Source organism: Hylaeus anthracinus, unplaced genomic scaffold, assembly GCF_026225885.1.
Source record: "Hylaeus anthracinus isolate JK02 unplaced genomic scaffold, UHH_iyHylAnth1.0_haploid 11989, whole genome shotgun sequence".
NCBI lineage: Eukaryota > Metazoa > Arthropoda > Insecta > Hymenoptera > Colletidae > Hylaeus > Hylaeus anthracinus.
This window is the reverse complement of record NW_026534337.1, coordinates 16081897-16107656: the sequence shown is the minus strand read 5'-3', so window position 1 is coordinate 16107656 and position 25760 is coordinate 16081897. Positions and strand designations below refer to the sequence as shown.

Here is a 25760-nt window from a genome sequence, read left to right as displayed (position 1 = left end):
GATTGGGAGCGAACCGAGTGAAAGATCTCGAAAAGGAAGGCGATTAAGGGGGAATGGGACCTTGAGCGCGGTCAACCACTGCGAGAACTCCGGCAGACGGCGAACCCTGGTCACCCTGGAGCTCCGGGTATGCGCGACGGCCATATTGTTGTGACTACTATGCCCTGACAGACCCTGACCAGCCACCCACACTCGCAACCGTAGCTGACCGGACTGTTCACCGAGAGTTAGAAGCCTCAGCCGATGGAACGCAGTGACACGACCGCCTGCGAACATCTCCCGTCGCTTTTCGCTCAACGATCTATCATTTCTCCTGATTATCCGACGACTTGCGTAACCGGCCGACGCGTTCAAATTTTTTACATTTTCGCGCTGTGAGGTAAACGCACCAGCGCGGACACTATTAACGGTATATCTACGTTGTTTTTTATCGGATTGCCATATCGCCAGACCAGGCAGCGACTTCTCTTCGGTCTCTCCGTCTGGTTAAGGTTGTATAAAAATGTCGAGTACCGGTGCGAGTAATCGAACCCTCGTTCTTTAGGAAAATTCGAACGACTCGTCGGTCCAAGTTCTCCTTAAAACTTGAAAGCCTACCCAGCGAAAATATACCCAGTGAATGTCAACAATTCAACGTTTCGTTCTGTAAATAACGTTGAAAAGTTAACGCCGGCTCGTTTGAAGGCAACGCATGGAACGTTTATTTCCCGTGAAAGGGTCGCGTCGTAAAGTTTCGCGTTTTAATAGGATCCTCAAAGCTCGGTTCCTTCGTTGGCTGTGTAAACCAGCTACCTGAGCACAGCCGGAGCTCGCCTCGTGCTTCTTGAATTATACTTAACGGTTTCGTTCTCACACCCACCGGCCGCGATCGAGCATCCACTTTCGAGGAGTGGTGCGCTGATTAGCGATCGAAAGGAGTTTCCTTATTTCCCCTGTTCGCCGAAGCTGCTGATCTTTCTCGTCATGATTTCGAAACACGCGGTTAATACCAACCTCGCGCGGGTTCCGACTATTTTTCAATCGATAGATATCATTCAAAAATGACGATAAACGAAGCGCGCGAGACCATATTAACCCTTTAACCTATAGTAACGTGTGGAACTCGTGGTACAGAATTTGAATAGAGATGGGCGATACCTGATATCTTCCACATTTTCCGAGGAAATACTTCTAAAAAATCGTAGTTTTAGAAAAAACCGTAGTCCTAAACCTATTTCCCGTCGGATAATCCAGTTTTTAATTTTCCTCTCAACGACCTCTCTCCCTGTTAACGCGAGACTGAAAGCTGAAATACGACGTGTACGTTCAACGTAGCTCGCACGAGGTGCGAAAACTCTCGGCTATACATTTACTGGATCGCGACGCTGCACGTAATAAGGCTGCGAGGGTAAATGATCGCGCGCTGTTCGCGTACGCCCACGATAATCGACATCCGGTACATCCAGCCTAGCAATTACCGCGCGCCTTTTCTACCTGGTCACTCTGCAAGCAACGTTTTTCCCTATCTTCGTTAGGTAAACAAATGGGTGTTGTTTATATCGAAACTCTTTAGGAATTCCTTAGCGTGCGTTGTATACGGGCTGTCTTCGGTCAGTTTCGCTTCACCGCTCGAACCACCAGATTTATGGTTAGGAAGATTACGCGTTCCCGGTATTAATACGGAAATGCTCCACTTTAATGACTCGGTAACTCTAACGAGCCGATAATCCCTATTGCAAGTTTTGAGTTATTCAAGGTAATACTTGTTTTACAAACGGTAGGTGAAACGTCGAAGATGTACTTCCAAGAGTGCTATACAAGCCCATCGTTGCTTCGATTCTAGGATTTAACGTTCGGATCGCGCAGCACTGGGATATTTTTAGTCGAACGCGTCTCGCGACATTGTCTCCAGTCCTGGCGATCTGGCCGTTGGATTTCCCACGTAAGTCACGATCCATCTTTGGCGGACAATGATCGCAGATCCATTTGGCGCGCGTATCGGGGCGCACAGAAATTCCTGGCCGTCGAAGGTGCGCCGCGAGCGAACAACGCCTTTGTCTTTAAGGTTCTGCGAGCTTGCTGTGCCTCCGTTTTGAATGCTTGCTGGCGTGCGCGCGCGAAACCGGAGAACCTTAGCGGCGCGTAACGCACCGAGATTAATGCGTAACCTTTATGAAGCGCGACGCGAGGCGGCGGGACGCACGCGTGGGCGTGCGTGCATGCCGCGTGTTCACCGCGCCAATGGAGAATTCCTTCTCTACGTCGGCCAGCGTTTGAACCTTCGCTTGGAGTTCAATGAAATCGCTTTGCCTCGAGACCACGCGGATCCTTTCGTTCGTTCAGGTTCGACTCTCAGTCGGCGTCGACCGATATGGACCGCTAAGAGAAGGAGAAACATTTTCGCGACACCTGTATTTCTAGCCGGGGTCCTACTCGATGATCACCTATCCGAACACCGTGTCTTCTCGCGAAGCAACCAAGAACCTAACGACCAAATTGACCGGACTACTTCGTGAGAATTAACGACGATTCAAGGTCACGCGAATCAACTCGATGCCGCTAACATTTTTGCGCAGTTACGTTTAATGGACGTAAAACGTCCGGCTCGTAATTGTTTTCTATTCGACCTCGAAGACGCGTTTCAATTTGCCCAACACGCGCGTACTTTTCGACATTTAAATTGGCAAATTAAGATGAGAACGATAGACTCCTCGATCACATTAAATACCGTAATTGCCCTTTTCTTTCGACGCTTCTCTGGACACGCTTCATTTATGTATTAGTATTATCGCGGTCGACTGTGGATCCGAGGATCGTGGGTTCAAATTCTCCGTGCCTTATTTTTCGTTTAGACGTGTACAAGTCGAAGGATGAAAAGGTTTGCCAATTTCTATGTTCCTTCTTGCTCTTCGCTAGACTACTGTCGTTATCTTAATTATCTTACAAAATACTCGAGACAGTCACCTGAAGAATATCAATGACGTTACCTTTTTCGCTGAACGCGTCGTTCTTGTTCGTCGATGATTCTTGGCATTCTAGCTTCTCTATACCGCTCGCGTCGCTGTCACTCCCCTCTTTGTTTCTGTAAAAACAGAGAACTCGAATTAGTCCATCGACAGAAATTGTAACCAACTCGAACTTTGTCTACTCCCATGGAACTCGCAACAGTATAAATCGTGTAGGTACGTACATTCAGGCAAAAAGCGTGCTTTTGCTTACAATTAAAAAATACATTCCGCTACCGCTCGCTGTACCGAATAGTTGCGAATTAATGTACTGTAAATCTGAACCCACTTGGGCGCATGCACGGTCGGTCCCGCGTTCTATGCAAACACCTCGTGACAGATGAGATAGTAGATCGGCGAGAAAAACTTATTCCAGTAAAATTGAGTAGATGGTACACTTTGATAACCGGTAATAAGGAACAAGGACCAGTTTCAGAGCGAATCAGGTAGCGAGAAGAGGTATCTCTCGCGAGGGATCGCCGTGTTGCATATTAACGCTGCTCCTTTTATTCTTTCTTTTGGAAACTGGTTTCGAGATGTTGAACACGTTTAACGGCGATTGTTAGACGTTCAAAAAATCCCTGTTATCCGCCTTCGATAACGATACTTCCTTGTTTACGGCCCGAAGTAAAACACCGTAGCGAAACAAACTTACGCAGTCGTGTACTCGAGCGAATTCGTTTCCTCTTCTTCGCCGATCGTGGCCAGATTACTTTGCCAGTAATAATCGTCGTCGTCGCTTTCGTCGGTCGTGTCCTCGTCTTCGATAGCTTCTCGTTTATCCCGGCTTCGATTAGCCACCGAATTACGTAGATCGCGTTGGACGTCGTCGAGGGATCGATAGGACTCTTCGTCGTCGTTCTCCCGTCTTCCAAATCCCGTCGTTTTTTCGCGCAACGGCGAATCTATGTCTCGCGAACCAGCCGAGTTTTCGTTTTTGCTCGGCTGTTCCTCGTATTGGTTGTCTACGCAATCGTTGAATCTCGTGATGGCCTCGTCGCTTTCATCCCCCGAATCCTCCACTTCCGTCGAGATCGTGACTCCGGTTCTAAGCTCCGGCTTAGGTCTCTCGTAGTTCTCGGCGATCTCCGCTTTCGTTTCCTCCGCGTCGTCGTTGATTCTTTCGTCGTCGACCGTCGGCTTGGATTGTTCGCTAAAATTATCCGTCTCGTTTCGCGGATGAGAATTCGTCGTCGGCGACAACGCTTTCGCCTTCCTTATCTCGATTATCTCCAGTACCTTGTTCGTTCTGTGCGATCCATCGTCTTCGAGAGATTCGTAATTATCCGTGGACTCGGTGTCCTCCGTTTCGTCGATTCTCTTCTCGTCCGAGTTCGTCTCGTTGGGTACGATCTTAACCGACGTCGGCGAATCGTTTTTCTCCAGGATCTTCGACCTGTCCTCGGGTTTCGGCTTGACAACGGTGTCGCGGATCTTCGCAGAAGGAACGTTCGATTCCGGACTCGAGGGTTCCCGCTGCTCGAAACTCGCTTGCTCGAACTCTGGCAACGAGGGAGGCTTGACTTCTGTTCGGGGTGCGACTGTGGGTGGAGGAGGTGGCGGTGGTGGTCTCTTCCGTCTGACCTTGACGTCTCTTCTGGGCGATGGCTTGGGGGGTAGAACAGGTGCGTCATGTTGGCTATCGGTTGTCTCGGTGGTAGACGAGTCGGATAGTTTCCGCGGTCGTGGCTCGATCTGGCGATCGTTGTTGGTTGATTGATTGACGGCGATCCTGTTAACGTGATTCCTAGCCGGCAGAGGCGGCGGGGTTTTGTCCGAGCCTCGTCCAACGGGTGTTTCCTTGAGCTTCTCCGACGTTGGCGAGGTTTCCGTGGCGTGGAATTCCTCGTGGTCGCCGTTCACGCGTTCGACGAGTTCGACATCGTCCTTAATTGGCCTGAAATGCGTCGTCGAGTCGGCGGCTAGATCGGCCGTGTAAAAGAGATCCGGCCTGGCTTCGTGACCATAGCTCAGCGGCGCGTCCTGGAAGCTCAGCGGCGGCTGAAAGGTGATCGTTTCCTCGATCAGCACCGTGTTAGGTGCCACCACCGCGGTGATCCTCTCGACTTCTCCTCGAGACTCGACGTGGGTCACCGCTTCGGAGTTGGCTAACCGACGCAGCAGGTAGTCGGGCGGATTCGACGAATAGTCGCCGTCCAAGGTCTCGAACGGACAGATCGTTTTGGACAATTGGAAATCGCGGTCGGACGATCGATCGAATTCGTGATCGGTCCTGTAGGAAAGTTCGCCCGGCTGTTCGGAGGTGGTGGAAGCCGTCGAGGTGGTCGAGATCGTCGATACTCGGTCAGACGTCGAGAATCGGTCGATCACCGTGGACATCGAGCTACCCGTGTCGTCGGAAGTGCTTCCGTGCGTTGAGCCGCACTGCGATCTAGCGTCCAAGTACACCATCGCTTCCGGAGGTTCCTGCAAGTGTATATATGTTAGACAGAGAGAAAACAAAGTGGAACGATTAAACGATTCAACTTTGAACCGAACCTGTTTGGATTTCGCAAGCTCCGGCGATCGTTCCTTCGGCGATCCTTTCGGGGTCTCTTGGGCGGAGCCATTGCTCTTAGGCGAGGACTCGCAACTCTCGTACGTACTAGATTTGCTGTCGAGTTGACCGACGGGGTGGGATCCAGGAGAACTGTTCTGAGAACTGCTCTGCGAGCTGGTCCGTGATCTGTGCCCGTTCCAGGACTTTTTCACCGGGCTCGGATTGGCCTCGCCGTCAGCAGAACCTCGAGCTTGCCTCAACTTTCGCGGCGGAACCGGCGGAGGTGCCGACGGCAGTTCCGGAGGCACCTTGCTCTTCTCCGGGGAATTTTTTTTCTCGGCGCTAACAACTTCAGGCCTGAGCGCTCCCCTGCACCTAACCATTAGCTTGATAACCAGCTGCGATTCCTTCAATCTCCTCACGCAATCCAGCCGAGTCATGTGTGTCACTGGTACACCGTCTATCGAGAGTACCTGGAAAAGAGACGCGGTTAACGTGACCAGTGAGCACGTGAGATACGACATGCTTGTTTCTTGCACGGGTTCTCCTGGGAATCGTTACGCAGGAAGTGGGTCTCGAAAATCGGAGGCGGGAATCGCGTCTTGTCGCGTGACACGGAAAGCTTATCGTTCGTGTAATTAAAACGTTTCGGTGAGAGAGAGTTGGCTGAATCGTATCTCTTAGATTTCTCTGTTATTGGATTATTGGGCATTTGCGGTAATCGTAGTCGTCTGCCTTCCTAGAAGTACGAAATGACGTACGGAATTACGTCAGCGGTAACCGGCATCACCGACGACCAACTATGGAATTAAAAGTGACGCGAAATTACGTCGGCTGCTACGAATGTGTTCGTATAAATAAACGTCCTCCATTTGCAAAGAAAAATAGAATTCAAACGGAAAATATGGACCGGTCGACTAACCGTGTCTCTGACACGACGATTGTAAGCTAAATGGTTAAACGGGACGATTTTGGCAACTCTCCGTACCAGAAAAACGTACGATCTTCCTCTTACCTCGTCACCCTCTCCCAAGGTGCCCCACGAGCATTTAGCCCTGCTCGCAGGGCTCTGCTCCGCGCAGCTTTGAACGAACAGCCTCCTGACCCGCTCCGAAGTCTTGTTTCCTCCTTCGAACTTCAGTCCAAATCCTAGCCGTTCTCCAGGTAGCCTGAACACCTCGACCTCCTCTTCGAGGGGTCCGTCGATCCCGTTAACCCCATTCACCCCGTTGACTTGGCTCTTGGTCAAGGTCGTGGGTGGTGGCTCGTCCTCCTTTTTCTCGCTGCCGATGGACAGCACGGTGACAAAATTTTCCGGCGGTGGCTGACCCTCGACGTTGACCACCGTCACGAAATCCTCCGTTGCGTTCTTGGCGACATCCATTTTCCGGATCGATCTCAAAGCGTTCCATTCATCGCAACCCCACTGCTGATCTTTACAGTCCGGAATGCTGGCCACTCCCTGAAAGCAGGTCCACGCCATTGTAGACAATCGGTGTCGTAATCGACGGGCAAGTTTTCTTACAAGTTCGTGCGAACTTGGTCAGTTTTACGGAGCAAACGTTTCTTTCTCTAACGAGTCGTCGAACGAGATTATTGCGCAGCTTTCTCCATTAACTCGATTGGTTAGCGCGATGCCCCGTAAGAAACGATCGAACGCGAGCGTCAATTTTATGGTGGCAATGGTCGGGATTCGAGAAATTAATTTGTTCGTTAACGGAAAAGTTACGACGATGACATCTTGGCTGCTAAAGAAGTTGAACGATAGCGATTCAGAATCTAGACCAAGGCTCGGTAAACTATTCGACTCTCCTCGGAAAAAGTTTGCCGACCCCTGATCTCGACGATGTCGATGCACGATTATCCAAAGCCGAGGGAAATTGGAGTGTACGCGCGGAAATCTCGCGGATTGTCGTCAACCTGTGGCTGTGAATAGACGTCGACAAACTGTGTCACGTAGCACGAAGATCCTCTCGGACGGTCATTAAGCGATCTTCAACTACACGCCGGCTGACTCGCGTGACCAACTTAGCGTGGAACTTTCATGTTCTCTGCACGTACCTGCTCGTTTCCTCGTCTGACCATGTACTGTTACAATACGATTACGGTGCAAATTGTGCGAACAAATATAAAATACGCGTCGACGCGTATCAGCGCCGAGCCGGGATGCCCGCGTTCTCGTCCCGAGCCTGCTTCGAATCGACAAATTTTATTTTATTTTACATAGCAGCTTCCGTTTACGGCCTCGTTCGCGTAGATGTCAGTCGAAAGAAATTAGTTAAAGGAATCTGTGTTTGGAACGCGATGTTACTTCATACGCATACATCGATGATCGCAGCTACTGATAATAAACTACATACCTGCGCCCCGAGATTTCACCCGCGTGGAATACTACGTTGGAACCCCTTTTTATTCCCTTAGGGGTTGAATGTCGAAATATCCGTTTCTATTTCTTGTATACATCATAAAGGAAACCTCTGTGCAAAAACTCAGCTTTCTAAGTTCAAGGGTTTAGCCAAGGCGTTGGTGAGTCAGTGAGCCAGGGCTTTCATTTTTATTTGTATAGATGTAACAAATCGCCGTTTACATTGACCTAAAAGATCGATGGAGAACATTCCGCTCGAGCTAATATATTTGGAAAGTTAATTAACGAATGCGAGGTCGTGCGACGCGTATGAAAGAGAAAAATCGCCCGGCACGGATCTTTCTCGCGAGATCTGTTCTCACGATAGAGAGAATATTTTCCAGAAAGCCGGGAGAGATTCCCGCAACGTCCCTGGCAATAAGTCTTCGAGGGGTGATGCGACTATTTATTCACCGCCTCCGTTCGTTTTCACTCATCGGCATCCCGATTCGTCTAACGATACGTACGATGGGCTCCTCTCGTCGCGAGAAAGTACGCTCGCCCCCAACAGGGATATTCAGCGAGCAGCCTTTCTTTCCTCCGCCCGCCTACCGCCTCCGATTTCCGTAGAATGCGAGAAGTAGAAAGTAGATTGACCCGGGGTCACTGCCGGCCGATCAGCTGATCGTCAAGGGATCCCCTCCGACTGCCGTCTTGGAATCACGGTCGCCATTTTTTTTCATATATCCGCGGTCCTTTTCACGGCAACCATCTCGCGTGATTCGCGAGAATGGAAAGTCTTTCCTTCAACCTCGTAAATCACTCGGTGAAACATCCAGACGGCCGGGACCCGCGCGATGTTTCAGGATAAGCCGTTTTCCCTGTTTTCGACGCTGCGCCGTGGAAAACATAATTCGAACGACCGTTCCGTGCTCGTGATAAGTAGATTGTTGGTTGGCTGCGAGAACGTATGTCCGATTTACGTGTTTTACCGCGAGCAACCCGGGTTTTTGTCCGAAAGAAGTTACACGATACGAAAAAAATCGTGCCTCGACCTGGAAGTCTAGTCTTCTCCGTTGAAGTCTTTCAGACGAAAGCTTCGTTGGACTTTAAAGCAGCTTCCAAGCAATGGTAATTGGCTTGTTGTTTTCCCTGGTTACCGGAGGGAAGGCTTGAAACCACCTGTTTACCTTGAAGAACGTCGTTTAAATCTTCTTAAACGACGATTGTGCTCCTTTACGATAAACCAATTTACGTTTGGTAACGATCGCGGAGGCTTAATCTGTGCGTAATTACCAAGGAAGTAACGATTATTTTACGGTTAATCGTTTGGTAGTTTCGCCGAAACACGATTCTATCTACTCGTCCTTTCGGGTTATCGCGAGTGACCGCGATAGCAAAAATAACGCTAACAGGTGCGAATAGTCGTTCCCGCGATAAAATCCGCGATCGCTGAGCGTAGTTAAAATTAACAGGCTGCGAAGACTATTGAGATACCTGCGGCGTCGAGAGAACCTCGGGGGCTTTCTCAACAGGTCCCTCGTTAACGGTTACTTCGAGATTCCTGGAGTAGGTTCTACGTCATTGATCGTGAATAATCGAGTGCACTAGGAGCGGACTTTCTTCGGCGAGCGCTATAGCGATTCTGAAATCCCATTCGATACCGGAAGCCTGCCATCGCAGAATTATCGTCTCACGCTGTCGTGATTTTGTCAAATGGCTCCCACTTATTTTCAGAATTCGAATTACGAAAGTTTCGCGGCTTCTTTGGACTCTCCAAACGTCGACGAATTGCTTCGACAGTAAGAGGAAATAAGAGAATAAACGGTGGCGTTCTTTAGTTGGAAAAAATCGTGCGTCATTTGCCAGCCAGATACGCGAATTCGGGCCATGGATCCCGAAGACGTGGCCATGGTAAAAATATATTCATGGGCTGAGCACGGAGACGGGAGAAGCCGTGGAACCAAACAAGTGCGCGTAACGGAATTCGTAGCCGCAGGGCCGATCGCCACATTCTCCCGATATGCCGGCACTCTCAAGACTCGGCATCAGCAGCCTCGTGAAAATATTACGAAACCGTGTTCCGATTCGCGAGATGCGCCCGATCGATCGAATCTGCCCCGGATACATCATTTCGTTGTGCACGCGACACAGAAACGAAGTTTGAGAGCACTTGCCTGGTGTAAACCGAGCACGTACATAATAGTAAACGTAACTCCTCTTGTAGTTCCGTAGATTCTTCCACCCACGGTCTTTCCTCGTCCTATTGGAAACCAACCGTAAATCAGTAGCGAACACGTCTAGACGACGACTAACTTAACACGTTTCCCGCAGTTATTGGTAAAGTATTTACGCGTTACGAATCATTTCGTGCGACCTAGTCACGGACAAGGTCCGTGGGTAGCTTTACCATCTAGATCACTTATTTACCAGCCGCATTGCCTACGTACTCCGACGCGATTTTTCTATCGTCGTTTCCAAAACTTTCTCACCGTACAAATGAAACTATGCTCGTTACGCAAAACGTGACTCCCGGGTGGTGAAAGGCTTCCAAAGAGGAAATTAGCGCAATATTGCTCGGAGTTTGCCCTCCAAGAGTAACCCTCTAACTGCCCCAACCGCCTTGACACCCAAAACTGTACCGCATCCTAATAAATGCACGGCTCGATTACCAACGACTAATCGGTTTGTCAAACAACCGGGACAGCTAAACCTGCTCCGAATTAACAAACCGCTCGGACCGACCTACAACTCCCGCGCCGTTCCGTTCGCGCGGTCTAACTCGAATGGACGCATTCCGTTTTAAGCCCCGCTCGATTGATTCCAATTCTCCGTCGCCTCTTTGCGATTCCACCGGTGACCGATAAGCCTCGTGTCATGGAGGCGGAATCGCAATTGGAAACGCGTCGAAAGTGTTCGGTATTCGATGAGTTCGACGCGATTAGCCACGCGAGAAAGCAAAGCGCGCGGGGCGGTTTAATTGGCACAGATTTCCTGGCGAAGGCGATGTCGTCGTCCTTATTCGGAACTATCGAGCGTTCCGCGCGGAAATGTTTACACTCGGCTAAGTGGAGGTTCGTAACCCTCCCTCCCCCCCCCCTCCCCCCCTTGGAATTCTGCATTTTCCCAGCCGTAAACGACGCTACAATGCGGCAGAGTTACGTAACGACGGCGTTCTCCGTCACGCTTCACGCATTTTGACAGCGTGTTCCATTCATTATTTTAAATCCCGGTTATTCTTGGCGCACTCGTCGCGACGGCTGGAAAAACGGCATTAAATTACATTTCGCTCCATCTATGTCCGCGTACGCGCGCGTGCGGCGAAAGACGATTTACCGCTCGTCTTTTATAGCGATTTTCCTGTCCAGTTTGGTCCGGTCGTCGAATTCGACGCGTTCGCGGTTCGCTGAAACTATTCTGGGAATTCGAAAATTTCAAATGAACCAATCGTGCCTGCTTCGACAAATAAACATTCCACGGGTTTTTTTGCAAATATTTTCCAACAACGCTAGCTACCTCGTCATTAGCGGGTTAACTCCATTCGATCCACCGGTTGTCCTCCAAACTTTGCTTTCAGTGTCTATAGTCACCGTCACACCTACAACCTGTATCGTGTACTCGATAGCTAAACTTTCGAAACGAATGCTCGAAGGTTACATTTCTCTGGGTTAGAATGTTTGATTCCACCAGTGGAAGATGAATCTCTCGAATCTAGGAATCTCACGTTTAGGAGCAGATTAGACTTCTTTGGCGGATTCCGTGACCCCCTGGCGTGCGATATAGCATTTGGAAAGTCATTGCCGTAGATTCAACTACCACACTCCAGTCACCGCGCTAAGCTGTAACGTCATCTTGTAACGTCATCGTAACATAGTGGACCATTCCCATTTACAGAAATGATACCTCGATCGCGAAAAAGTAGACGAAACGTTTCGCCGAAAAGTGTCCGATTTCGCGTAGAATGACCCAGTAACCGATCGCTTTCCCAAAGTCGGTCTAAAGGCTTTAGAAACCGGCCGCGTACACGGAAGCGTTGTATAACAGAGCGCAAAACGAAGGAAAAATGAACGTATTAGGAGCAACAGCGTGACATCGGAGCGTTACTCGCGCGCTGAAAAGAAGGCAATAGGAAAGGAATCGCAACGCGTGCACGGTTGTTTGTTTGGCAAGCGGCGCTTCCTAGCGTCGAGGTTCGAGCGGTCGAACTTTCACGGGGATCGGGAATAATTATCCATGCATCGGCTCGGAATACCTCGGAGCTAGGAAATCGCGGCTCGAGCGAGAAGGAGCCAGAAAGAGAGAGAGAGAGAGCGAGCCCGGGGCCACCGTCTCTCCGCTCAGGGATAAAAAGCGCGAAATGCCATCGGCTTTCAAAGGCCCCGCGCTGTCCGTTGCGTCGAAAACTGGTTTCGCGAGAGATTTCTTGTCGATCGCCGCATTATCGGCAATCTTTTACTCCTGTCGCGAGGAAGTTGGCCCGATCGGGAAATCTGCAACTATTTTGGGGGGAAAGAGAAACGGGAAACGTGGCATCAAATCGTACCCTTGGTTACTTTTAACATTCTCCTCGTTTCCTATCGAGATGACGTTCATCGAAGCCGTAGAATCGCGTCCCGTTAAACGGATCAACAGAAATATGTTCCTTCGATAGCGTACCGGCGGTTTGCGGGAGGCCTCGTGTCGCGTCCAATATGCCCGCTATCGAGCGTGTACTCCACCTGCTGCGATGAATTTTAAATATCCGTCGCGTCTAACGCTTACAAGAGTATCGCCTGAAATAATGATAATAATCGCGGTGTTGTTCGCATACCGTCGATCGTCGCTTCAGTTGTAAATAACTTCTATAGTAATGCAAAGTTTCTATACGGAAAGGATCGTTATATACAACTATAGTTCAATCAGCGCTCCGTTAACGCCGCGTTGGAACCAATTCGGTTCCATCGACTTTCGGCTCGAATTCGATTAATTTCGTAGCTGCATTTGCAAGAATCCTCTTTGTCGTCGTCATACGCGACACCGACCGTATCGTCGAGGCTCCGTGGCGAAAAGAATCCGTACTTCGTCGCAATTTCTTCGGACGTAATCGCAGAGAAACTCCTCGCGCCAGTTCCCATGTCGATTACCGGTACTTACCATTCATTCGAGGCTCGTTATCATCGCCGAGGAGACTGCGTATTCCTGTGCGTGCATCACCAGCGGTGACTCTGGCCACGTGAGTCGACCTTCGATCCCCGGTTTTCCGCTACCGAGTTGTCCGCGCGTTCGGATACCGTTAAAGCCTCGATCTCCGCTGGCGGAGGCCGCGCGATCGTTTCGCGATACGCGACGATAGCTCGACTGGTTCGGTTGTCGCGACGCGATTCGATCGACGTAGGTGGTTCGTAGCGGAGTTGGAACCGCGTGGAAACGGAGCCGGTTGACACGGGTGCGGAGAACTGCGCGATCACGTGGCCACGACACGCGGAAATCGATGGTTCGACGTGCATTCGGGACAACGCGCCGTGCCGGACTGCCGAGCCAGTAGGCTGACTTTCTTCCACGCCGCGCCGCGGATCGCCCCTTTGATTACAAACACCGTCTCCTGTCTCTCTCCCCCTCTCTCTCTATCTCTCGCTCTCTACATCGCTCTCCTTCTCCCTCTATCTCTTTCCCTTTCTCTGTCTGCCCGTGTCCCACGTTCACTCAACCTCCTTCACCCGCGAACGGTGCGCCCATCCGTTCATCCCGCTCCGCGTGCAGCGATTCCCCGTTCGATTCGCTGCTCGCACGAAGAGCAAGTATCTTGCGAATTTGCTGCGCGCAAAAAAATATCAGATTTCAAACGCAAGAGAAACCGCGCGTACGCCTGGCTAGCTGAAAAATTGGTCGTTCTTTCGACATTTTTGTAGGGAAAAGCACCTCGGAACGGCGCGCGTAGAATACACCTGTAGAATTCGCACCCGTGAGATTTCACGTGCTTTTACGTTCACCGAAAACATTTTTTAGATAACGTTCGCGTTGATAACGTTACACGCAAAAATATTCATCCTTATCTTCCGATATGTCAGTCGACACACCTATTGTAAATACATCAATTTTTTTTTTTTATTCGACTGTTTTATTCTAGATAAAACCTTTTTTCTATCGATTCGGATCACTCCAGATTTTCAATTTCCTTCAATTTAAAAAAAAAGTCAGACACGGGTGTGCGCTCGAAGCAACGAAACGCTGCGATGGCGTCTCGAACCCACCGCTACCGACACCGCAGCTTACTTCGGCAATGTGGGCTACGGAGCGTCCTGCTCCAACGAGATGCTGCGGTACACCTGTATTATTATCCTCGCCGCTTCGAAGAAATGCGTATTTTCGGCGTTATCCGCGGAATAAACACCACTACGTGCGATTCTTCGAGACAGGCGTTATCCCGTACTCGTACACCTTCGGCAACGAGGAATCCTGAGCATTCGGAGCCAACGCGACGATACGACAGTTTTTACGTCTTACCGTTGATTAAACGAGGACAGAAGGTTTTCACTTCGGCGTTCGTGGAATAAATTCAGAGTCGCTCGTTTATTTCTCTCGGTTCGCGGAGAATGCCGGCTACGCGGCGATCCTACAAGATTCTGCAGCACGCCGACGTCCCATATTATCCTCCGACTTTCCATAACGATTAAGCCAGGAGAAAAGTGCCGGAGGCGTCCTCTCGGAGTGCCTTCTTCTTCATCGCTGTTATTACCCTCTCCCTGTTCCGTCTCGGAGAAGTCTTCCCGCGTCTAGTCGTCGACTACTCCAAAGGATCCTTATTAAGCCGAGCACCTCGAGGTCCCGACGAGCCACGAAATTCTCATTTGCCGTCCCGAGACGTAGGAGAAGAAAGAATAGTGCTCGCGATCGGCCTCGGTAGTCCGCGTACCTCCCGTGCACTTGCGATACGGCGTGTCCTTGCTTCGCGCGGGATTTTTTCTTTGCGATTTTTTCACACAACGCGTCCAACCAAAGTCAATGGCATCGAAGATTAATGAGAATCAAGCAGCCGTTGGTATCCCAGTAGCAGGGATCGCCGGTATAAAAACGCGATACTCGAGTTACGTCGATTTCCTTCTCACCGATATAAGAACACGCGGGTAATCCTGTCGGACGTATCCGACGCACCACTGGCCCCTTTCGCGAAACCGCAGATCCACCACGCGTCGAAGAGGGAGGCCAGCGAGTCCGAGGGACGGTTCGTTGGATCATCGACGTTTTTCCTGCCGTCGTCGTTAGTCGATCATACGCCATCAATAGGCACTTTCGCCGACAAAACCGTGCCGCTTCGTAGATACGCGGGCGAAAACCTCGGAATGCCGGAAGTCGAATTATGCAAAAGGCGCGCAACAATGCAGCGAGACGCCCAAGTTTGAAAGCGGCGACGACTGTGAGAATGTTACGCGCGCGTTTATCGGGATCGTTGATTCAGCGAGCAAAAGTGTGTAACACAAGCGTAGGTTTCCCGCTCGCGTTACCACTTGGTCCACTTCGACAGTCGCGACCCGTTAAACAATTTTGCAACTTCGATCCTGGGCGATAAAACGCGGATCGTTCGAGTAACATCTTATTTGCGCAAAAATCAATGCTTGGCTGTGCATCGAAAAGATATCGTTTCGAATACTTTTTACAAATCATCCTCCGTATAATAACGCAGACTCTGACAAGGTTTCGACGAACACTTCCTACGCGTAGTTTCTCAACATCGCGTAAGAGGAATGTGGTCGTTCGAGAGGTCCTGGGACTCGTGTCTTCCAAGGTCGCGGGACTTGGTGCCCGTTCTCGACACTGACAGTGTTACGAATTATTGACCGTTCCGCGTTTGGAGTGTTCCTGTATCCTCGAAGGACGAGCTCTTCCTGCTACCGCACCGCGTGCCGATAATAATTTAGCCGTGGAAGTACTTTCGCTCGTGGAACCGCGTCGCAACGTGAATATGGAGCAGCACCATAAGAAGTACGCCGGAAGTCGTTTATCGCGGCTCAACTCGCGAGCATAATGGATGATATCGGCATCGCGAAGTCCGCGAACCGTGAAGTTTTTTCATCGATACAGTCGAATGCTGTTTCGTCACGACGAACGCGTTGCCAATCCTTGGACGGTTGCCACAACTCCCTGAAAAAAAAAAGTAACTCGCGTTAGTACTTCCGACGAAAAGGTTCGAAAGCCCGCGAAATATAAGCATAAAGTTGCAAAGAATCCGTTTATTCCGTATGCGTTTATTCCGTCTCTCGAAGTTTCGCGAATCGTGTTACCTGAAATAACGAAAGAAACGCGACAAAAAGGTGGATCGTTGCATCCTTACGGGCGCTTTCTCCGCAACGATAACTCACGGTTGTCTCTTCCGCGAGATCGCATCGACCCATTTGTCGCCGATCTTCCTTCGGAGCACGACCGCGCGAAAAATCGTTGCTCCGTGCTTCTCCGATAGGGTCTACCGCGGGGAATCGTCCGGATATCCTGCGATCCATCGGTCAGAACGGGCGTCGGTGACAGAGGGGGAGCGAGAGTTCCTGTTGACCGACGATTCGTCGAACAGGAGTAACGGCTGCGGGTCCGTGCCACGTTTTAACGGTACATTTCCATGGCGCGGAGATCTGGGTTGCTGGAGCGAGCAGCAGGCGCAAGGTGCGCGCGTTTTCGCCTCCCGCGTTGTCAACAATTTCACGCATTTCACCGTGCGACGCGACCTGGGAAAAAATAAAATTAGCAACAACCAGGATACAACCGTTCGAACGGGACAAAATGAACGAGAATTCGGAATTTACCATCGATCGGGTCGGCCGTCTAACTGAGATGCGAGTCGAATCGAGGACGATCGACGTTTCGACCGGCGATCGTTTGGAGAACCATCGGCTGGAGTTCTGTAAACGAAGCCAGTGTAACGAGGCCCTCGAATCGTTTGGAATCGGCGAGCAGCTCGAGCAACGGTGCAACCGTGCAGCGTGCCAAGAATTTGGCCAAGGAACATTCGGATCGCACCTACGTACGCTAACCGTCCCGATAATACAATTTTCCGTCGCTCGGGTCATCGTGTTTCGACGTTCGATTAGCTACCTTACATAGAACTAACATCCTTCTTTTTATTTAAATATTTCCTTTATCTTAGAAATTCCACGATTTTTATGCGAAGAATACCATTTCGTACCACGCTCTGTATCGAAGAGAACCACGAGCCGACACGGAAAAATGAAGAGACCGTCCAGACTTTCGTGAAAGCGAATCTTTTTTCACGGGCCACCTACCTGTCTCTCTCTCTCTCTCTCTCTCTCTCTCTCTCTCTCTCTCTCTCTCGCTCTCCCCCCATTCGGAGAAAGAGAGGCTGCCGCCTCCAGCGACGAAGCAAAAGGTATGCGGCAGGTGACTTTCCGATCGGAGTTGGTAGGCGTCTCGAGACGCGAGCTCACATTCAAAGAGGACAACGATCTCTGCGCGTCTGTAATTGTACCATGCTATCGCGGATCGATACCTTTTTGTCACGATCCATGCATTACGATCTACTTGTAGCCGATGAAAATTTTCTCGTACCCAATGCGTTAACCTTCGATTGTCCTCGATCGAGAAAAATCTCCACGGGCTATCATCGTATTTGAATCCGATGCCTTCGAGGAGGCATGTGAAACTCAATTTAGCTCGAGGACCAATTTGCGACCATATCGAGGTCGCAGACTGGACGCAAAGAAGGCTGTAAGTGCCATTTAAAAAAAAAAACATTTTTCCATAAAAAGGATTACCGTATCAAGATGAATGGAAGGCGCCATTGGAATTTTTGTTAAGATTTACGTCGTCCGACTACATTTAATTTACATTTAATTCTTTATTCCGTAGATCGCCACCGAAGAGGTTCCGAAGCCCAGTCAAACCGTTTACGACAGAAGCGACAAGTAGGATTCAACCAAAGTGTCAAATAACCAGTAGGTTCATTGGTACGTAAGTATACATAAAATCTAAAGAAACTAATACAAATGTAAAGAGATACGGTATATAGCATCCTCGTACTAATTAGATTGATAAGTTTCTCGTTGATTCATACCAAACGCACTCAAATGTTTGCGACTACTTCGTTCGATTAAATCGCGCGTTAGGGTGCGAAGTGCTAACAACGCTTGTAACCGTTAACGTTTGACGATTGTTGACAGTGATCGTTAACGAGCAGCTCGGAAGGTTTCGCAGCCTCCAGCGTAGCTGTCGAAACGATAGGAACGAAAGAAATGTTTCTCTGGGAACGGCTCGTTTTCAGGGTTATCGAACTCAAAATTTCGCGGCCCTCGTGAAGCGGTGCGTGAGAGGCGGCAGAAGAGAGTGATCGCGTCGAAGAGGAACAAGCACCGTGGCCGATAGAGAGAGGCAGAAACAAAGAGAGTTGGGTTCCTCGAGAGAATCGCGGCCTCCTCGTCTTTCTCCTCCTCGCGTAGGTACGGAGATAAAACGGGAGATGCTGCGAGGAACAGGTAGTAACGGTACCTGCTGGTACAGGCCATCTCTCTTCAAGCATCTAACTTTGAATATCGCTTTTCGGCGATGCTCGTCTCGATCAGCTTATTCGTCGAGATGAAACTCGTCGTCGATTGTCGCCGAGGATAACGTCGGCGCTCCAGTCCCTGAGGCTCGCCAACTCTGCCATCCAGACGTATTATAATGAGACCGTGTCTAATTAAATCCGCGTTACGCCACGCTATTATTAAGCCCGTAACCGTTGCGACAGTTGCTCATTCTGTCGCGCGATCACCACCGCGAAGAGAACCCTCTCACGCGTTCCGACACCCGAGACGCTAACAACGGATCTTCTGCTGAAAAATTGCACTCGATTTGTCGTTTCGTTTGGAGAGCCGTGCCCGCTCTCTCGCGTTTTGTCACGCTCGTTAATTGCGAACGAGCTAACGAACCGCGGCACGTGAAACACCTTGGGAACAATGTTGGGCGAAATACAATCAGAGTTGGCAATTGATCGATCACAATTGCAGTAGTCTACGCGATCGATTGGTGTAACGGCAGTTACCGTATATATTTCCGCATCCCATGGAACGAAGGATGCTTTACCGGAGAAACGTTTTCCCGATCGTCGAGATGGCACGTGCATCGAATACGCTCGTCACCTTGTACTCGTGCACTTTTGAGTGTTCCGAAGTCCGGCAAGTGGCCGCAATTCTAAATACGTATCGTTTAAGCTTGTTCTTTTCAACTATCGCTGACTCCGCCACGGATATGCACCGCAATCGTTAGCCGTTGGCAAGCGGTTACCAAAGCTATAGAATATGTGCCCGGCGGACCTCGATACGGGTGTCGGCACCTGAGAAGAATGTCTCTAAAAGGTACACTTTGTTCGAACGATTTGTCCACGCCAGAGGTGAATCTACCGTATGAGAACGTTTCCATAATAATACTCGCCTTTCGAAAAGAACATGAATTACTTTTTAGACCTTCGTAAGCTTAAATTCGTCACTGATCCGTAGTACCGTCCATGAATCCACGGTGGAGTTATTTGAACAGAGTTACTTGAACCGAGTGTACCCTTAGGAGACATTCGGCGCAGCTGCCAATAATAAATAAGTTCAGTACGGATTAAAGTTTGTTCGTGGTTGGAATTCGTAGCTCGAAGCCCGATGCTTGGACGGCAAAATCGTCATCGTGGATAAAGAGGATCGCAAAGGTCGCGACGATTCCGAGTCGTGACGCGAAAAGGCACGTTCTTGAAACGTGGAATCGAGGTCGGTCTCTTGGTGAGCGGGCTGCAGTTGCGCGCACATCGAGAACCGTATTCGTGCACGTGTAGATGCGCGTGTATGCATGTATGATCGCAAAAGAACAAACACGCGGGGTGCAAAACGAGAAACGAAATCGGGATAGAAGATTGGCGTTTCTCGGATCGGCGATTCCGAACAATTCCCGCCGAAGTAACTACCGCTGCATCTCGAGCGGAATAGCTTTTTAGTTTCATAGAACTTTTCAGTTCTAAGAGCAGAACATATTAATTTGTATTTTTGCTACCGCGCCGGTGGCCTACATATGTCCGATACGTAAGTCCCCCTTCTTTCGTGTGTACGTACGTGTACTAGATGCTGGTTCGGACAGTTGGTTTAACGAAACAAGATTATTTCTGAAAATTGCGTACGGTTCCTAATTTTCCTAGGGTTTCCTAAAGGAGGAAACAGTGAATAAAAGATAGCGTGTCCTTCACAAAAAAGCTTTTTATTAAAAAACTCGTATTTGGTAAATAAAACTCTGTCTCCACTTTGTGTACAGCGTAACATATATAATCGTAATAGTGAATTACAATTAACGGAGTAGTCGGATACGAGTCGGCGAAATTACGAACAAGATAGATCGACCGATCGATCGTTGCCAACGCGGTACGACTAACGCACAGGGAAAGGTTTCTTTCGGCCGTCTCAATTTTACAACGACGATATTCGCATGTTACAATTACGCGTGCACGGCTTTTCGTAGGCATTTTCGCCACATGGCTTGTTACATCTCGTCACGGCATTCGCGTCAGTCTTACATCGAAGAAGGATCGCTCGTTACGAATGATCAACACTCGTTTTCCAGCATTTTCGTTCTCCGCGGAGAAACGAGGAAGAGTTACCCGCACAATTCTAGTTGTCAACGATCCTCTACTTTCAACGTTGGGATACGACGTCGAGGCAAATAACAAAATTACGTAGGCAAGCAAGAGAAAGAGAAGGTGTTTTCAAAATAAATGAAATAGCACGAAAGCATGCTATGTTTCACGCGTCTCAAGCGAAGGTGTCTTTCTAATTTATATCGGTCCTTACGATACCAGAACTTTCACTTCGAACGCGCGAAACATCAACTCCAATATTTCGACGTGACAACTTTTCCATCTACAAAATTTGGAAGATTACAGTTTGGTGGCGTTTGGAAAATTTCGCGCGGAAGAGTTGCGATTTTCACGTCCCGGCCTTCGCGGTTCGGCTGACGGTAATCGGCTAGATTACGAAATAAGGCGTGCCGCGAGGCTCGCGATTATCATTCGGATACTCATCGTCCTGAAAAGGAATTTTCTCGTTTAGTAGGCCACGGCGGTCCAAGGACTGGTTGAAAATGGCATCGCCTCGGTATTGTAGCGAGATAATTACGCGATGTACTCGAAGGTTCGTGGAAATCGTCGAAGGAGGGTAACGATATCTCTGACAATGCCTCGGGACTGTATAAAACATCTCGAAGCTGCTAACAATATTTCTGTTTCTAAAGAAAACTGTCACTCTTCGTTGAATACCGTTCGTTGCAACAATTCAACCCTTACGATCGTTAATGCGTTAGGGGCTAACTGAAAAATAGGAACAACCGAATACCGTACGATCGCCAATTCCGAAATAAATGATATTTACTCGCGACTAATTAGATCAAATTGGCGATCGTTCGAGTACTCGTTGAGTGGGACGTGTGGGCAAAGGTAGAGGCCGATGATGAAACTTCTTCGTGTCCGCGTATCGCAAGCTCTTTATTGACAAATAAATACGACAATACTGTATATACAAAAAAAAAAAATAATAATAAATAATAGGAAAAATATTCACCCGTCTTACGAACAAGCCAACGGTCATTTCGCGTACCGTTTTCTCCGTGGGAACGGGACAGTTGGCACGCGTATGTACGTAAAGGGGACGACGGATTCCGCTGCGAACGATCGCAAAGTACGGACAAACGCGGAAGGAAGGATAGGTAAAAAAGAAACAGGCTTGCGTCTGTAGATTTCTTTTCCAATCGGGCTTAACGTAACAATACTAAGAATAACGTTCAACAGTCGAATATAACAGTATGTTCTATATTTTAAAATATCTCTCGATTCTTCCTTGTCTTTATGCAATATACGTTCAGCGTAGAAAAAACTTCGCTGCAAGTTCCCTATAAAAATTAGTAGTTTCTCCAAGGAGGTTCCGTCTATGCGTTCACGCGATACGGACAGATATCGAGGGATTCGGAGCGGAGGCGAAAATTAACGAATAGAGAGACTACTATCGGTGACAATGTTTTCCTTGATCGGTTTCGCGTTATCTACAGGTCGGATAAAGAACTTGAGCAAATCTAATATTGAGCAGTCGTGTGCGAGGAATCGCTTTTCGGACAAATCTTTGCTTGACGGAAAACTATTTGGATTGATCGTTCGTGATCCGCGGGGAGGAAGGTTTTGCGTCGAATTTCGCGAATGTCTATCTCTATGTACATTTCTAAAAACGTAAACGTACCTATGACTAACAAATCGTACGTAAATTGCAGGCTTTAACCGTAAAAATAAACGACACGGAATAGGAACAGGAGGACAGTCCTCGACGTATATCGTACCTTAAACTACGCGTTCGAAAAAAAAAAGAAAAAGGAAATACGAAAAAGTAATGTCTACCGTAAACAAATCGTGGAGTACGATCTAGGATGCGACGCGATCGTTCGGGGAACTCTTTCGAAAATGACTAATGTGATTCCGCGTGCTCTTTTTGTTCAGGAGGAATTCTCGCGTATGGACGCGAACGTCAGGGAACAGGAGCTGGAAGAGGCGTCTAAAGAAATCAAGGAATGAATTTCGTCGAAAGACTCGATACGAGGAAAGGCTAGGAGATAATTTTCAGTCGTAGAATTATCGGTGCCTGTCACGCCTGGAACCCTTCGAAATTCTTGTCTCGCTGCGATCGCTAGCATCGGTATCGCGGGTACAAACCGCATGCATTTGTTTTCTTCTAATTCGGAACACAGACGTACACGCACAGTCGTTCAGATTCTTCTCTCCTTAATATATTACACGATCTCAAAACTATATAGGCCTAAGAAACTTCTTTTTATAACCACGGGCCACTTTGTATGATATAGAGAGAACTCGTCACTTCGTAGGAAACATTTTTTTCGAATTTAAACTTACGATGTCTTACGCATACGGGGCCTGTGCGCGCGTGTACAGCATGTTCGACAACGAGAAATTTATCGAATTTTTAATCGTTGATAAGGTGCAACGATGGAAATTCCAAAATAAAGTTTTGCTTTCGTATTGTTTCGTTAAATTTTAGTTTTTCATATTTTTATTCTTGCAACTTATCGCCGGTTGAAAATTCGATTCGTATCTCGAGGGACACCCTGTACCGCACTGAGTATACATATGGTTTAAGCGTTAACTGTTTATCCGTATTACACTAAATACTTCAGAATACGAGCGAGGCTTGACAATGTTTATAATACAACAGTTGACAACGCGACCTTTGTCGGAGCGTTTTCCGACTGATTTGAGATCGGCAGTGACAAGTAAAATTTTACGAACATGAAAATTTTGCGCATCTCTGTCCGCGGGTAAATCGGTCGGAAACCTCTGCGTTTGTGGGTCGCTTTAACAAACGAGTTAAACATTGAAAGAAGAGCGGCGGATCGCGTAAAATTCCGCGAGACCGAAAACGAGGGTGAAACTTATGCTAAGCGAGACCGCGGAAAACTGCGAAGTACATTGAAAGGACAAAAGAAGCTTGCAGAGGAACGTCCAGATTTATCTCTCTCGAATGAGTGTTCCTTAAAAAAAAAAAAAATCTCGACGTCCCTATGTCAGTCGTGATTAAAGACGATAAGTACCCGAGCGATCGCGCAGCGTAGATCCATGAAAAGAAATCTCCGAATCGCGTTCGACTTTTCTCGATTTCACAGGTCCTCGGCTTGGCACTTTGACTCAACGAATAGGGAACGTGCATAGTATAGGAACCTCGTCGCGCGATCGTCTTCCACATTCGTTCGTATTACTATGATTCTCGTTGCTTCGACTTAACATACAATAGTAATGTGTAAAGCGTAACAAATGAAGCAGGTAGTACGTATTAGGTCACTGGTGCTCGAATCTCGTTACTATACAGTTAGTTTCTCACACGGCATTGGGTACACCGACTCGCGGAAATATTCGATATCAGTCGATTAAACGATTGAATCGATTCATTACACAAAGTAACGTAACGAACAGCGTTGCGAGTTTCTGTTACGAGTTAAAAATTACACCGAGAAATGTTCAGGGTAAAAATAAAGACGCGGGTCAGAAATAAATCAATTTTATAGAATGCTCGTCGTATTTAATGCTTCCTGGAAAAAGAACAGTTTGATGGAACGAAAGTAGAAATAGAAATAAACTATGAAACTATGAATAACCTAGCATCCACAAAAATATTGTTCTCGTGCTAAACAGTCAATCAACTAGCATATTATAAATCAACTGTTTGATATGTACCACTGTATTTTCGTTCCATCAAACTGTCATTTCCCAGACAAGCATTTATCGATGAGCATTCTGTAAATTTTGTCCTAACAATATAAAGTTAACGATCGAATACTTCTGCGACTCATCGTGTACCTTGATAAACCTTTGAATATATACTTTTGTCGAATAACATCAAGTTATTGTTTGATCCTTGGCCCACGGAGAATGTTATTTTACTTAATCAACTATAAAATGGTCGATCCTTTCGCGATCTTGATAATTTTGCGTTCAAAGTATTCTACGGATACTACGTGCGTCAACGGAATGTCCTCGGTCATACGAATACTTGAATAAACGTTTGATTTTTAAACAGCAAACGTCTGAATATTATAGCCAACGGTAGCGAGGACAGAAAGATCGTTCTAGGAGCGAAGACTGTAAAGGACGTAAGAGTCGAATCGAATATCGGTGTCCATTTTCGGAATGCCATCCAAAAAGCCTGGCGTCAACAAAACGAACGGTGGTTTACACGAATTCGATTCCAAAGCGTTTAAGTTCTGTTCACGGTTGCTTCGTACGTTTCTTTTTCTCGCGTCCTGGTACGTTCGGAGGAACAGCCTCCTCGTCTAGCCGTGCACGAAGTACGCGAGAAAAAGAAAGAAAGTACGAGCTGACGATAAGTCTCGAGGAGAAAAAAAGGGAGACGTAGCAAAAAAAAAAAGAAAAAGAAAAAGAGGATGGATCTCGCAAAGAGATGAGAAAATATACGTATACATGTGTATATGGAACTTCTACCATTTCGTTCGACAACGTTAAACTTACTCAGCAAACATGGGCGTTAATAAAATGGGATTAGCTAATCAGTCTTATGTGTTAGAGGCTCGTTACGTCTAGACTCAACCGCGTGGCGCGTTGCTGTTCGTACGTAATTATATTTCTTTCGCTTTTTTTGCTCGACGATAGTGTTTGCACTCCACGACAATTCGCGAATTCGAACCTATTTCCTTCGTCGATCGATCTCGACTCTCGACTTCGAGCTATAGACAGTCTACGTTCTCTCGTCTATTCGAAAGCATACTGAGATCATGCCTCCGAATGGTTCGATTTTGTATTAATCACGCGTGGTGTGAACACGAGAAACTCGAATCGAGTCGGCGTCGATTCGTTTCGCTCGCGTTAGCACCAATCAAGCATTTTTCTATTGCACACAGGTCAGGGGAAGAAGTTTCGGGGAAATGAGTTGTCGGAGCGCAGGAATTGAAGGGAATTGCGGTTTCTCGTGTTCACCCGAAGTAAACTGGGACGAATATACGCGGAGACGCGACCGAATATTTGATATTCGAATGAGACTGCTAAACTTTGAGTGAGTTTTAATTTGATCGTTACGTTCTGGGTGTTTCATCTAAATGGAAATATTTAAATATCTTAGGAGGGGATGAAGCTATCAAAAAGATGTTTTTTAGACAAATTCATCGACCCATCATACGCGGTCATTTATTGTCATATAAAAGCACAAATTGGAGGGTGTACATAGTAAATTTAACGCAACCTGCTAGTTAGTATAACAAGAGTACAGCTTCTTTTTTCTCTTATTTCGTCCTCTGCTCTCGTTGGACCGACTGCCGGGTTGCGCTAAATCTACTAAACATAATCTCCTATTTAAGATTTTATATAACGATAAATGACCAAGTACGATGGATCGATGTATTTGTTTAAAGAAATGTGATCTTGTTGCGGGTAAAAATATGT

General features: G+C 48.0%; 1 protein-coding gene and 2 long non-coding RNA genes across 3 annotated transcripts in view; 1 reads left to right on the top strand and 2 right to left on the bottom strand.

The window, feature by feature from the left end:
* LOC128887460 (uncharacterized) overlaps positions 1-13350 on the bottom strand; it is a 41947-nt gene extending 28597 nt beyond the window's left edge. The window contains exons 1-5 of the mRNA XM_054143336.1: positions 12962-13350; positions 6500-6946; positions 5484-5957; positions 3640-5411; positions 2967-3061 (exon numbers count right to left, since the gene is read on the bottom strand). Coding sequence (XP_053999311.1) covers positions 2967-3061; positions 3640-5411; positions 5484-5957; positions 6500-6946; positions 12962-12964 — 2791 coding nt within the window. The 5' untranslated portion in view covers positions 12965-13350. The remainder of the gene's footprint in view (positions 1-2966; positions 3062-3639; positions 5412-5483; positions 5958-6499; positions 6947-12961) is intronic.
* LOC128887537 (uncharacterized) overlaps positions 1-22170 on the top strand; it is a 29529-nt gene extending 7359 nt beyond the window's left edge. Inside the window, exons 3-4 of the long non-coding RNA XR_008460055.1 lie at positions 17660-17761; positions 17971-22170. This is a non-coding gene — a long non-coding RNA (uncharacterized LOC128887537). The remainder of the gene's footprint in view (positions 1-17659; positions 17762-17970) is intronic.
* Positions 13761-16941, bottom strand: LOC128887540 (uncharacterized). The gene is made up of 3 exons (XR_008460058.1): positions 16600-16941; positions 16165-16521; positions 13761-15946 (listed from the first exon to the last, which is right to left on the bottom strand). It is a non-coding gene; the product is annotated as an uncharacterized LOC128887540 (long non-coding RNA).
* Positions 22171-25760: the final 3590 nt, after the last annotated feature.